At 41.0% G+C, this 15,444-nt stretch overlaps 1 protein-coding gene across 2 annotated transcripts in view; it reads right to left on the bottom strand.

Moving 5' to 3' along the window:
• The window catches only part of ITGA9 (integrin subunit alpha 9), a 250,265-nt gene that overhangs the window by 186,634 nt on the left and 48,187 nt on the right, over positions 1–15,444 (bottom strand). For both annotated transcript variants that reach the window (XM_069007851.1, XM_069007852.1), the window contains exon 15: positions 13,663–13,823. In XM_069007851.1, the coding sequence (XP_068863952.1) occupies positions 13,663–13,823 (161 nt within the window). The remainder of the gene's footprint in view (positions 1–13,662; positions 13,824–15,444) is intronic.

The raw sequence follows: 15,444 nt of genomic DNA, 5'->3' as shown, positions 1-15,444 counted from the left end.
TTATTGCCTTTGCAGGATTTTCAAGGCTGACAATACAAGAATTGCTGCAAAAAAGAATTAGGGACAGGAGTAAGGTAAATGCTTAGAAGTGACTAACAGTAATAATACATAAGTATTGAGTGCTAAACTAGCTGTCCACCATGCAGCTTTCCAGACTCACACTCAGGAGTATTCCTTTAAAGACAAAAAAGACAGCACTAACACCAAAATAAGATACATACAGATTATGAAGTCAGAAACATTAGATTTTCAGGTAGCCCTCTTGGTAGGCAGAAGGGGAACATAGAAGCCCTGTAAAGATATTCTGCTTGTTCCCTGAAGCAAGCATCTTTGTGTTGAACCTAACAGCCTTCAACCAACACAGGACATTAGATCATTTTGTTATGAAAGAAGAAGGAGGAGGAGGAGGAGGAGGAGGAGGAGGAGGAGGAGGAGGAGGAGGAGGAGGAGGAGGAGGAGGAGGAGAAGGAGGAGAAGGAGAAGGAGGAGGAGGAGGAGAAGGAGGAGGAGGAGGAGGAGGAGGAGGAGGAGAAGGAGGAGGAGGAGGAGGAGAAGGAGGAGGAGGAGGAGAAGGAGGAGGAGAAGGAGAAGGAGGAGGAGGAGGAGGAGGAGAAGGAGGAGAAGGAGGAGAAGGAGGAGAAGGAGGAGAAGGAGGAGAAGAGAAAGTCAAAAAAGACCAACAGCAACAGTGCAGGGCAAAATTAAGACTGCTCTCGAAACAATAAGGAAAGAAAAAAGAGCCATCACAAATATTTATGTTGCCTTTACGAAATATAAAAATATTAAAAATAAACTCTGGCATTTGTCCAAGTTCTTGGAAGGTACAAATTAAAACCAGTGTCATAGCACACTTGCATGCAGTATCTCTATTTCAGGGAGGCATTTTGCAGAATTGACTGTATATGTATGGGTCAAGCAGAGATACAGACAGCACACCTTGCCCCAGTGCATTTAGCAGGAATGAAAATACAAGAGGTAGAAGCACCATCCCAATTGCCTTAAGCACTCATCCATTCCCCCATGCCAGAAATACTTAGTGGATTCAGGAAAGGCTTTGAAAATGCTTTCTCAAGTGAGTAGGGTCCCCAGGCAAGATCCTCATCCCTTACTGAAGCCTGCATTAGTTTTTTGCCATCGATTTCTATTGCCAGGGCTGGGTTGCAGGTTTTGTGTTGTCACAGAACAGACTGCAGATCAGGCTCTCAAACCTGGCTGTGCTCCAGGGCTCAGCTTCTCTAAGTCAACTTATGATTTTTGCTGCTGCAATTTGAGAGCAAACAGGGGCAACTTTCATGGAAACAATCACACGGGCACCACAAGAAAATGGAAACCGCTGCTCCAGCTGCCTTCCTGCAATTAGGCACTGGATGGGTTGGTGCCCACTGACATGTCCAAGTCACAGGGAGTTTGTGGGCTGTCAACTACAGTTAGAGGGCTCAAGCCTTCCCTTCACGGTAAATTTCAGAGCTCATGAAGGGGGGCAAACCAGCAGCCTTTCCTGGGCAAGCTGCTTCTGTCATGAGGGGTCATGCACCCCAAATGGGAATTGAACTTACTCTCTTCTGCAGGGGTAATATTTTCTCATTAAAAAATTGGGTTTGTTACTGTATTAATTTGTCAGAGTTTATCCTTTACTAGGGCACGTAGCAATGGTTTCTCCTGGTGGTATATACCTGACAGAATGATTTCAAAACACTCAGTGATCCACTTAATGATTTAAAAGTAGTTAATAGCACAGTTGCATGTAACCACTCAGTTTTTCAGTTTTCTCTGAAGAAAATCTTTATGAGTAAACAATAAAAAAAAGGGTTCCTCTTTACAATTTTTCACTTTGACTTTCACTTTCACTTTGTACCTAGAAGACATTGCAGAACTCATACAGCAAAAATCAAAGCTTCCAGGTCATTCCACCCCAAATCTGCTGCTGCTTCTGTGCTTGCAGGAACACTTGGCACATTTTTTTATATAAAGACTGAAAACCTCAACACTTCCTAAAAACATTGAAGGTATCTTCCTGTTAAGGAGTACATCTAGCGCAGGTAGCTCAGTTGTGTCCTGGGTGGGGGGAAATGGCTGAAGTCCTAGCCAAGAGGCCATGAACTGGCAGCAGCCCTTTGTTAGGACCCTTTGCCTAACAAAGGGCACAGGGACTGCTGTGCTGGCCATGGAGAGGCATATGTAGAACCCAACAAACAACAAGGCCTCAGACCAAATATCACTATTGCACCAAAAGGCAAGTATAAGGGGTGTGAAAAGCACATGACAAACTGGTATACAGACTGTAATGGTACAAAACCCCAGAAATTCCTTTGTTCAGGGTCCCCCCCCTCCCTCCTGCCTGAGGCACCCAGCTTGAGCTGTTATCATGTTGCACCATGATTAAATTACCTAAAGAACCAGACGTCTGAGACTCACCTATGGGAAACCTTCTGTCGAGACTGTGAGGGAAACCTGTCTGATTGCTTGAGAGTGGTGTGTGGGGGGAGTCAAGCAGGGCCACCCCACTGTGAAGGGGCTTTGGTTGCAGCAGCAGAAGTCTGGAGTGGTGGGAATGTAACTGCCAGTGTCTCCTAGATGGTCAGAGAGGAAACTTTCCTTAACATTACAAAGTTTCTGGCTTTCCGATTTTGGCATCCTTTCCAGCTCATTGAGTAAGAGCACACAAGCCAGATTTGCATGCCAAGTGATAGAGCTTAGTCGCTCACAAGAAAGGAATTTTAAAGCCTTTTCATCAGATCATTGTCCCTGTACACTTTGTCTTTACTAAACCTGCTTTTTATGGCTAATGGTACATTTCACCTGCTACTATCTAGATCCTAGCAGGTCAAAAACACATAAAAGAAGGTATAAATTTATGACAACCTGTTTAAACTTACACTCTTTGTTAGTTGTTTCTATTTTTACTCTATTTTCTTCTCATTAAAGTTATTAATGTCTGCTCCCTTTTAGTCAATCTTGCCAAATGAGCAGCTCTAAGTCTGCTAATAGGATGAAAGTTACCAAGTGACAAGTTTAACCAGTTGTATTTTCAACTACTCTGTCATCTAAGAAGGAAGTAGTAAATTTACTTTACTCTCACATTAGATTCCCTTAGACTTACCACTAACTTCTCACATTTCAGTCTAGAATTTAACACTAGATCTGGGCCTTCTCCCAGGCCAGGAAAAAAAAAAAACAAAAACAAAAGGGCAATATAAACTATTAAAGGGTTCTCTCCCTTTTTTGTTGTATTTTGTTGCTACAGTCAGACTATCACCCAATCCTACCCTTATGGAATTAAGCACATTCAGATAATACAGAGTAATACATATTCAGGGCCTTAAAGCCCATTCATAAATGGAGATTAAAAATAACTAGAACAACAAGATGGAAATAAACCAACTTGCATAAACAGCATGCAAAAACCATTCATTATTAAGTATTTTTCAGTTTTTCACAAAGGAGATAAATGTTCACAAATACTTTCAAGTGAAGAAGGGGCAGTCAATAACTAACTCATGTAAGCACAAGTTAACTATTGGGAGACAGCAAATGTTAGTTCAGACAGAAGATGTTAATTACAAAGCCTGAGAAGCCGAATTCACCCTAATCTTGTCAAGATAGAGGGGACAAGGATCATCTTAGAGAATGCTGAATCACTCCTCAAAGGACTACGCATGCCCAGGGAGAAAGGTGAAAAGTTCACTGCGAGGATGACTACTGGCCTTCATCAGAAAGACCCCCGAGGAAGAGGAGAGGCCTTCCTCAGCGCAACCACCAGGACACACAGCGCATGCGTGGCCCATATGCTAATGACTTCTGAGAAATAATTTGTATAACCACACCTGTCCCAAAGAATGTGATGAATATTCATAATTTAACCCTTAATACTGTGTTGTAGGGAGCACAGGTGTGTGTGTTTGGAGGAGCGATCCCCACGCACCCGGCGCGCCGAATAAAGCAAATACCCACTTCTCTGACTCCGTCTCTGAAGTGTCTCCTGGCCCGGTTGCGGCACGATTCACAAGGAAGACTTTTTTACAAGAAACTTCCTGTGCTACATATGAGAAATCACAAACACCAACGTATGCAACTTAGGCAGAAAATGTGGTCAATTACTTTACAATAAAGACAGACTAGAAGATCCTCTGGTGAAACTTTCTTTGCAACTCTGAAGTCACTACATGATGTTCTTAGTGGAATTTGAACAGAGAAATCTCTCTCATGCAGGAACACTGAGCTTTTGCTTAAGAACCAATTGGTTAAATATGTTCTACACAGCTTTTAAAATAACTCCTTCTGAAGATTTTCCTTTTGAAGCTGTGGAATTCATATGCAGCAATACAAATGTTAACACAAGGTGAAAACAAATGGCATATTACACTGAGCCAGTCAGAGGATACCAATGGATGAAATAAACCCTCAACAAGATTGCATGTATTCCTAAAATTTGGCTTTGAGGATAGCTTTGAATTCCTAAAATTCACTGCTTTGAGGATAGCTTTCATAAGCATGATTTTTTCAAATATGACAATTTTTTTCCAAGCAAAAGTGACCACTGAAAGCAAGCAGAGTGGTCACCTGGTGACATAAACATTTGATGGGAGAAAAGGCCATTGCAAAATCATAATCTAATTTGCCTAATGCATCCAATCTGTAAGAACATCTAGTACAAAGTCAGGAAGCAAGCTTAAGCATATGCCAGCAGGTCAAAGATATTGTGGGCAAGGGCAAAATAATTTGAATTCCTGGATAAATATCCATTTCAAATCTCTGGAGAATAGCTAATGGAGGACACTACAAAATACTAAACATTCCCTAAAGTAGCTAGGATTCCAGGAGAGGTCACAGACCTCTATAAGATGAATTGACAAATAAAAATATGCAACAAACTGGAAGTCTATGACCAGGGATTTAACTTCTGATCACCAGCACAACCATACCAACTGTAACTACTCTGTTGCTTATGTAAGTGCTCGTGGGTACGTGCGGATGAAGATAACATGACAGAGTATGCACCTTTCCTCAATTTCTGGACCTTAGGAGCTCAAGATTAATTCAGTTCCACACCTGAAGTTATGTAGTGAGTATCTCCTTATGAGAGAAAGGGAGAAAAGGCATTTTGTGCCAAAGAAGCTCTATGCTGCAACCTATTATTCCCACATTTCTTCAAACATATTGGCAGGCATTTTTGCTATGAACTAGGGCACTGGATTAGCACTATGTGTTGCCACCCAAACTAAACGCAGCACATGTAGGAGTTTCCCAGGAGACTCTGTTCTGACTAAGAGGAGGCTATAGGTTTGGAACACACCCAGAAGCCACAGCCAGCAAAAGTAATTGTTTTCTCTTTAGCCTAGAGAGTTTTCTATTGGAATTTGCTTTCAGTGAAGTGCCCTGGTCATTCCTTCCTAAGGGTAGCAAAGTGAAAGGGTAATAATTTCAGGCACTCCCCAGTTTGGACAGGATAAGGTGACTGTGTGCATGTGTGTGTTTGAGATTAGCGCACATTCTGATATTCCTCCATGTGTTCTAAACAGGAAAACCACTAAGACAAACAAGCTGTTCTCTACTGCAGTTTTCTGCAGCAATGCTCTAGCATTAAGTGTATTCCTCTTAAATGTAAACTTATCCCAAAGAAGCAGTAATAAACTTTCACAGCAAAATTTGCCATCATGTATTTAGTTTATATAACTCTACAAAAAACATGTTAGAAAGTTTCAGAAACAGTAGTGTTGCCTTCGCTGCTGCTTCTTTCCACTTGAGAAAAAAAACTCTTTGGTTAACCAGGAGTGCCAGAGAAAGCAAAAATATTCCTATCCATCATTAGTTTCCTTATTTGTTTCCTAGTACAAAGCTAGCTTTATCTCTGATTGGCCATTCAGTTCCTAAAGTGCCATCACTGGGAAAGGCAATTACATCTTTCAGATAAAAGTCCCATGGACTGCCTCTCAAAACAGTGGACTCTGGTATCAAAGAATCATGGAAAGGTTTGGGATGGAAGGGACCTTAAAGATCATCTAATTCCAGCCCCACATACCCCACAGGCAGGAACACCTTTCACTAGACCAGATTGCTCAGGGCCCCATCCAGCCTGGCCTTAAACATTTCCAGGGACAGGGCATCCACAACTTCTCTGGCCAACCTGTTCCAGTGCATCACCACTATCTGAATAAAGATCTTCCTAACCTCTAATCTAAACCTACTGTCTATTAGTTTAAAAAAAGTCACTCCCTCTTTTTTATAAGCCCCCTTCAAGTCCTGGAAGGCTGCAATGAGGTCTCCCCAGAGCCATCTCTTCTCCAAGCTGAACAACCCCAAACCTTTCAGCCTGTCTTTGTAAGAGAGGTGCTCCAGCCCTTTGATCAACCTCTTCCCTGAAAGTGCCATGCTCTGTCCAGGTCTAAATCTGCCTCTCCTGAGTCTCCAAAAGCTTTTATCTGCAAATGAAATCTCTTTTTGAGAAACTACAGTATCAGACAGAAATACATCAGTGGGCAGATGGCAAAGCCAGGCATATGCCTGCAACTGAATATCTAAAAGCAGCACTGAAGTGTCATACTTCATTAAGTCTGCATGCAGTAAAAGTAATTCTCAACTCTACCAAAACTTGAGAAATATGCTTTTTTGAGATACTCTACTTGAAAAATAAATCATATTTCTTTGCCATTACAGAACACATTACAGGGACAAGTTAATCAAAGGGCTCAAGATTAAAGATTTGCATCCTTTTAGGGTTTAGGAGGGTACACTACAGTTTAAAAAAGGGAGGCAAAGCAGAATTTAATCAGATACTGTGCTGTAAGTCTACTAACCGGGCCTCATTAAAAATGCCATTTATTTCATTTGGGGGCTACAAAATCTCTACTTGGATTCTTAAATATGATTAGCCAGGCACTTTGACAGCTACTTCACCACAGCAACCAAGCTTCTGCCTGGGCCATAAACGTCTTTGGCCTTTTTCATACATAATGGCAAAAGTCAAAGAGCAACAGTGAACTTCAATAAAATCAATTACCTTGTTAAGACTTTAAATGGGATTTTTTTTTGTAGATTTTATGATGGATAAGCCCTGTACAGAGCAGAAAAAATTCGAAGACACTCTTCAACTATTAAGAAGGATATAGTCGCTCACCCAATTATATCGCCTAACAATGTGAGAAGAGGGAAAAAAATAAGTAATTTTTTTAAAAACCTGCGAGGATGGGCAGAGGAGGACTTCTGGGCAAAACCACTGCCTTCAGCTCACAGCTGAAAACCTCACAGTGGCCTCAGGACACAAGCACCTCTGGGCTACCACACAGCTCTGTAGCTACACTGTCCAGTAAAAAGCTTCCAAACAGTTAACAGTACAGTATCTGATACAACTTGCTCTCCCACTTAGCTGCACTACCAGCCCTTACGGATCTCACAGCACTTAACCACTTGTAGCATGGGTCCCCCCCGAAAGGAGGCATATTTGGCAGCTTGATTTTGGTCATATTGTGCAGGACAGTTTTGAACTGGACTATAAGATGACCCCTGAAAGATAATCTTCCTTGTTCTTGGTGAACTTTGCAAAAGTCTTTGAAAAAGCCAAAGATAACTCCATGGTCATCAACAGTATTTAAATCTTGATATAGTTAATGCTCAGCTCAGGGATGTCACTGACTCCTAATACTGCTTCTGGTACATCTAAATCCCTTTACTTAAGGGGTGATGAAAAGAGTATGCAGCTGACCACTGTTCTTCCCTTGCCCATATGAGCTATGCAGGAAAAAAATCAGCTTCTCTTCTCCCTGGCTTATTTTTCAAGGTGAGACATCAGCTCTACTCAGTGCCAGACAGAATTTATCCAAAAAGATATGATATGATTGATTACTTTATAGAAAAAGGCAACAGAAAACACTACTTACTTATTTTTATTTGTATTTATTTATTAAAACACATTTATTTTGCTCTGCCGGAGGGAAGGCAGTCTGTCCTAATAGATTATGAGTGGACTTTACACTGTTTTGGAAAATAGAACTGTTCTGGAAAGCATGCTTCTTGTAAATAAACCCCTGTCTGTGCTTCATGATCACCCCACCTATCCCACAGCCTTTTAAGGCTGCACACATGTTATGACTGCATCTGGCTGGACCTAACAGTTTCTCCAGTTGGCTTCACAAAAGGGTAAAATAAAGTTATGTAAAATAAGGAAAAGGAACAAACCCAAAGACATCAACTCTGCTCTTGGTCTTAGCACTGAATCTCACTGCAGTCATCATTCCTGGTAAAACTACACAGCAGCTTTAGTCTTGCAGTGATTATAAACTTTCTACTACAGGCTGGAAAAGTTCAGCATTCTGTTTGCCTGCCAAGTGGTCCAAACCCTGTGAAATTCTAGATAATTATGAACAAGTTTTCATAGCTGCTGTTGCTGGGAGAGCAGTCTCTGCTTAAAGTGTTGTCTCTATCCTGTAATACTACCAGCCAAACCTTTACATAGAGATATTAATTCACAGGCAGACAACTCTCAGAAGAAAGCATCTCATCAAGGTGACACCATCTCTACATCTCATGTGACTGACACCAAATGCTTTGCTACCCAATCTCTAGAAAAAAGGTAGAGTATTATGAATCAAAAAGAAAATACTTCAATACATGCAACCCCCTCAGATGAGGTCAGTTATAGAGGGAGAAACAAACATGACCACAGACCTTGACTGAAATAGGTGAGCACTAGAGATCAAGTTTGTGTGAGATCAGCAGCCCACAGTATCTTTAAAAGCAACGGTGATGCATGGCAGACAAAGACCAGAGACATACCTATAAAAATGCAAAGTTTTGGCTATAGAACTCAGCAACGAATAAAGCACAATTGTGCAATTTCTGTTGAAAAGTCAGTGTTTTTTTCTAAACCTATCTGTACAAACACTAGCTCCTCACTTACACACCCTTATGCAAAGCCTGTTACTTCTCAGCCCCGTCTTTCCCATAAGCATTTTTCCCATAAGCACTTTCTGGATCCATTAAGAATTAATATTACGACTTACATGAAACTGCTTAAAAGAACCATAGCCTCACCAAGAAAAAAATCTCTGGAAAATATAAATGCTATTTAACCATGTATCAGCACTGCTGATGGTGTTTGCAGCTATCAGAACATCCACTCTGCACACAGACAACAGTGACTGGTAGCAACAGGCAGCCCAGCTGGCTGGCCTACAGTGGGGTAAGAAGCCAGACGGTGCGTCTTTAATAAATGAAGGAATTCTTCAAAGGCCTTTCAACATGATCACCATTATACCTTTGTGGTAAATCAAGGAAGATGTGTTTTGATCCTGCATAAATCTGCAGGCACAATGTGTTTTGGTGTCTCCATAAAATTCTCATCCTATACACTGATAAATGTATTCTAAATATTAGGAGAGCCTGCATAACCAGGAAACAACCAGGGCAGTTAGCAGAAAAGGAAAACAATTTTTCCTCAGAGTCACTGCCTTGATCACAGCACCTCTTAAGCCCATTGCCCCACTCTTCTGAGCACCATCAAATGAGTGCAGTTTCCATGAAAAAATTCTACATTTCAGCTGCAGGCTCAGACGTTAAGGAGACATTTCTAAAGCCTCAAAACCCATTTGTTTTCTTAGTCTTTCCTAATTCTATACCATTCTGCAAACTCTGCTTCTTTTCCTCTTAGTACCGCATCCTATTTTCCCAATATTCCTTACACCAAAAAAACCCAAATCCTTTTACAAAAGAAAGCAAAAAAAGCTAATCAGATTTAATCAGATTTAAACTTTGATTCCTTGTACTCCAGCAAAACTGACTGACAGTTGTCACACACGGTACTCATCTGCTCTTAATAGTTTTTTCACCATTGAAGGAGAGAAGATCTTTAATGGCAGCACCATCATCCCCAGAGGGCTGGAAGAAGAAGAGTGGTCCAGCAGTGAAGCACCTCCTGAGAGACAAAAGGGATCAGCTATGCATTCACATGAGAAAGCCAGGGGCGTTCCTGAACTTCTCAGCTAACAGCCATTTTCTACTGAATGTATCAGTCAAACCTTCAAAAGTTGTTTCAATTAAAACAATACAGCTTTTGGACATGACGCGTGAGGCTCTGTCAGTATTGGGTTTACTACCTATGTATACTAAAGAAAGTTTCTTAACTAATAATCATCAAAAAGGTTCCAGTGAAGATAGGGAATTTTAAAACAAAAGTATAGAAGAGTCATAAAACTATATCACTCCTTTACAACTGCATGCCCACTACAAAACCAAAAGCAACGTGTTTTGAAGTCCCAAAGTGTTTCCATTTCATTCTCTGTTCTCAACCAGAAAACCATGTTTTCTCATGAACTACCACAGTTCTAGCAACTTGAACTATAATTTGATAGCCTGCCCTGTACAAGATGAAGCTCCCAGCTACACGTGTCCTACAAACCTTCTGAGATCCACTTAGTCACACCGGTAAGAGGAAATACAGACTTTAATAGTCAAATTCAGTAGCAGCAATAAGAAAAGTAGCTACTGTCCTAAAAGGGAATCACAAATAGGAAATGAGTCATGCTCAAAATATGGACACTTATCAATTGCAAAACAATTAAATGCCAGTTTATTTGCAGACTGCAACTCTTTTAGTGCTCAGTTTTGCTGGGGTTTCTTGAGCTCAAATCTATTAAAAATTGCAGGCAGCTTGTAGAGATCTATTTTTTCAATGGCTTTTCATAGTCCTTCCATTTTGTGCCTCCAGCACACTAGAATTACATGTTGATAAGACAGTATCATCCAGCAAAGCCTGGAACAGGGTTTCATTTAACTAACTTAACCCACAAAGTTCTGCCATGTTCCATTTGGACTGGAGACCTTGTGTACCTAGCAGAGTTTGTCAAGTTAGCACATGAGATTACACACAAATCCAAACAGTTTCTCTATCCTTCATTATAGGCAGTCCAGAACTGACATCCTTATGCCACATAAACCCCTTTGTGACCAGTGACACAAATAAACAATAATAAAGAGAATGCATACAAACAACTCAATTTGCCATGCAGGAGAGTTCATCAGAGATACAGTAAATAAAAGGAAAAAGGGAAGCATAAGTGAAATATTTGTATATTTTAAGCCCACCTATTTTTATCATTCCATCACAAATATATGCAATTAAGGAGAACTCCGGTTGGAGTTTGTGGAGGGTTTGTTTGTTTGTTTGTTTGTTTTTCAGGGGATTTGTTTTACTAGCTGTTACTTAAGGATAGCAGTGATCATGACCCCATTTCCACTCCTTCAGAGAAAGGGCTCTCCTTGATGTTTCTAATGTCATGTAGTCTTGTGGATCATACCATCTTTTCCAGAAAAGCACAGGGATTATCTTCTTCCACTACTTGCATTCACCCTTACAAGATTACCTGCTATTCTTCCAACAGTGAAAAATGGCTGCTTATATCACATGGAAAACTAGTAGCCTTGTTTGTTAACCAGCTGTTTTGCTTTAAGTTGTTGGTATTTTCAAACATGTTTAAATGTTTCTCTTGCCTATAAAAATCCAATTTCCCAGGAATTTTCCAGAAGAACAGTTTTTACCTTTGCATTCCCAAAATTAGCTAGAAATATCACAATAATTTAAAGAGTTTATTGGGCACATGTAGCTCTTCAATGAATTCTGTGTAGTATCCAAAAACTACAGGAGCTAGTGTGAAAGAAATCATTACTCGGTTAAGATAGGCACGTGGCTCCTTTTGATCCAAACTCAATAAATTGAAGTCTAACCAGATGTGGTCATTGGAGAAAAACCAGGATTAGTAAATTCAGCGATGCATTTTCTAAGTAAAGTTAATCTTATAGGGTTACATTTTCTTTAACAAGCTTTTCCACAGCAGAAAGCAATGGTTGTTCCAGAAACGAAAAATGTGGAAGGTATATAGTTTTTTCAGAGAGATCCACACAATTTAACAGGACAGCATTTACTCCTTGGTGCCCTTATTTATTTTATTTTCTCTCAACAGCCATGTAAAAATATTGATAGAGTCAAAGGATTAATTTTATCTACCATTCTCACAGTTTTTAGGTACAAAAAGGCTTCCTGGAAAAGTTTATACACTTAGAAAAATCTGGATGTGCTGTATTCTCAAAACAAGACAGTGCCAAGTGATATCCATAAAACTTAGGTCACACTCATCTATGGGAATAAGTCCTTCAAGTAAGGACTGGTGATAATGATTAGTGTTTGTAAGCCATATGTGCTTTAAAAGATAAATGTTCTTCCTACGCAATTTTAAAATCCATTCTATAAAATTTTAGCGTAGAATAAAATTGTTGTGCTTACTCTGAAAACAATGTCAGCTGGGTGACATTTCTTCAATGCCTACCAAATGAGGATAACTACAGTCCTAGCAAGCTCTAGATGAAGAGTTTGCCACAGGAAAAACAAACCCTTTCTGTGGTGGTGCAATGTTTTATTGTGTTTTTGTATGTTCTTTGTACCCCAATGGTTCATCCCTATCTCCCCCGCTTCAGTTCCCAGTTGGTTTGCCCCAGATTCAAGCCGCTCCCCCAGTGCTCCCAATATGGTTATCCCCTCCCTTTGTTCTGGCTCCTTCCCTGCCAATCGCCCAAACCCCTCCCGGAGTTCTGGATTGTTCTGTGTCTGTCACCCAAGCCCTCCCTAATTACCCTTATATGGTCCCCGTCAATCCTCTGAGACCATGCCCCCTCGGATACCTCCCCCCTAGGAAATCCCCTAAACCTCAACGTCCCATTGGGGCATGTGACCCCTCTCCCTCCTCCCACCAAGACCATTGGACCAGGTGTAGGTCCTCCCCTCTGGTGCCCCTCCTTCCTAATCCTCCGATTGGTCCCTGGTCGAGTTACTCCCCCTGCTCAACCCCCCTTTATAAGGTATGGTCAGCGGGCAATTGTTTCTTGTTCACCGTGCATCCCCTTCAATGAATGTTGGGTTGTATCCCATGGCAAGCCTCCCTGCTACTTTTTATCTTTCCCTTGTTCGAGGGCTGCTGACTGCTACAGCATCTGGAGCCTTCGCTCCCGAGGGTAGAGCAGAAGCTTCAGAGGAGCAGCTTCAAAACTCTGTGCCTCCGGCTGCTCCTCACTCCTGCCACACACCACTGGAGCTAGCCTACGTCATGATCAGTAGCGGTCACTGCTGCACCTTTCTGTGTCTCAGTCTGGAAAGCACTCTCTGTATCCCTAGGACCATGACACATGTGAAATTTAGTTATGCCACTGCTGCTTTCAAGCCCAAAAGAAATCCACAGGGCTCTTCAAATCCAAGAGCCCAATTACTTCATTGTAGGGCCCATGTTATCCTGCTATTCCCACACAGATTTTATCACCAGTCCTTTGTGCAGTCAGACCTTAAACAAAACGCTAAAGCTGCTGTTCCTACCAAAATGAGATGTTGTCTCCTTGGGAATAATAACTGTAGCAACAAACCAAGGCAAAAGGAAACAGAGAGAGGGAAAGAGAGAAAGAGAGAGAATCTGCCTGATCAAACATAAATAAAATGTATTTTCTTGGCACCAGGTCTTGAAGGTGCTCAGACTGACAAATCACGCCAAGCAAGAACTTCTGAGCTTCTACCTATCAGGAAATCAAACATCTGAAACCTAAACAGCACAACTTTGGTTGGTTGAATAATTTTTTTAAAAGAGTGAAATGCAGTAAGGCCAAAGTAAGGAAGGACAGGAATGAACTGACCTTGACATATGCTAGGTAATGCTCGCACTTTTCCTGCATGTATGACAGTTGTAACTTTTCTGTGATCTGCCCTGCTGTCTCTCCAGAAGTCACAAAATAAACCCTGGGTTGCTGGCTCTTTTCCTTCTTTGCCACATCAGCGGTCAAGTTATAATTCAAACCTGTTTTAAAAAGGAAAAAGAAGAAGAAAACAAAGGATGTCAGTGAACAATAGTTATTTTCCAGCCACCTGTCAATGGATCCTGTTGCCTCCAGGGCATTTGTGCTTGAAGAAAGGTCAACCCCTGAGGGCCCTCAATCAATCACTAACATACTGCCATGTTTTGCTGCACTATTATTCCCAGCCCATCCTTTCCTGTAGGAAATGATGTGTAATACATCTAGATACATACACTTAACGGCAAAAAAAAAAAAAAAAAAAAACCACCACAAAAAAACCCTACAAAAAAACCAGAAGATGCTTAAACTGTGTTCCTAACAGAAAAATCAAAAAACCAGTAGAAAGAACAGCAGCAACCTCAAACTCTGTTTTCCTTCTAAACAGCAAATGTCAGCCAGGATGTGGCACTTCCTGACAATTGTTTTCTTTGATTTGCAGTCATTTTAGCATTCATACCTTAATGATAGTCTACTTCCTCCCATACAGCTTTGTTGCTTCCAAAAAGCAACCCGTGGCAGTGGGGGTTGGGGAGATAACTGGCCAAACTTATCACTGCTGGTGGTGTAAGTTCTTCCTGCTCACTCCAGTAGGAGATTGGAAGGCAAATTTTCGCTAGCAAATTAATTCTTCCAAGTAACGCCTTCAAATATTTGTCCGGCAGCTTTAAGTGAGTTTTCTCTCTTTCTATTGAGGATCTACCCACCCAACATCACACAATAAAAATAAAACTCTGGTATGAATTTGATGAGCTCAGAAGAAAGGCTCAATTCTTCTAATGACTATTCATTTTCCATATCTAAAGTTATATGCCCAAAAGCTTTGATAATGGCTCCCTCTGGGAAATTTTTGCTTATATCTTCAAGACGGCTGCTACCCAGCAGACCGGGTAAACTATTCCAGCCAGTAAGAGATGCACCAAGTAAATGGCAGCAGACATTTTATAATGGATTTTCATCCTAAATAGCATATATATACTTATGATGCAAGAATCATCCCATAGGGCTGAAGGCACGCCTGAAGCAGGGAGGAGTGAGAAGAGATTAAGATCAGGCCGTGGCATCCCACAAGCTAAAAAACAGGAATCACAGCTGGTGTGCTAATGGATGGGTTGCACATTCTGAACCACTCAGAACATCCCCTTCTCACCCATTCAGATAATGACACAGCACACAAACAGCAGGAGGCAAAATGCTCATCAGGAATAAGCACATCTGTAAGTGCTTGCTAAACTACTAGCTATAGTACTGATTTGCAGGGGGGTGAGAGGCACCACATGGAAAAAATGAAGAACTGACTAAACAATAACAAAAAGCATTGGAAAAGGAATGTGTTTCTTTGCTGTCTCTGCCAGTAATTACAAGGAGAAAATGATTCATAAACTTTGCTTGCAAAGAAAATTCTTAAGTAATGAAAGCATTAAAAAAAAGTGTTAGCAAATGAGAACATACAGGACATTCCCTCCATCCTCTTCCAAAAAGCTTTCTTTTTCCCAGTACTTGTTTCAAATCCACTCTCATAGTGTTGTCCATGGGTCTAAGTAGTGAGCCATCCATGTGGCTCTGTACACTGAACAACACATCCCTGCTTCTGAGGCATTCTGAGTCATGCCTGCCTCCAGAAAG

Source organism: Aphelocoma coerulescens, chromosome 2 (genome assembly GCF_041296385.1).
Source record: "Aphelocoma coerulescens isolate FSJ_1873_10779 chromosome 2, UR_Acoe_1.0, whole genome shotgun sequence".
NCBI lineage: Eukaryota > Metazoa > Chordata > Aves > Passeriformes > Corvidae > Aphelocoma > Aphelocoma coerulescens.
Note: the sequence above shows the minus strand (reverse complement) of the source record. Positions and strands in the feature narration are given on the sequence as shown.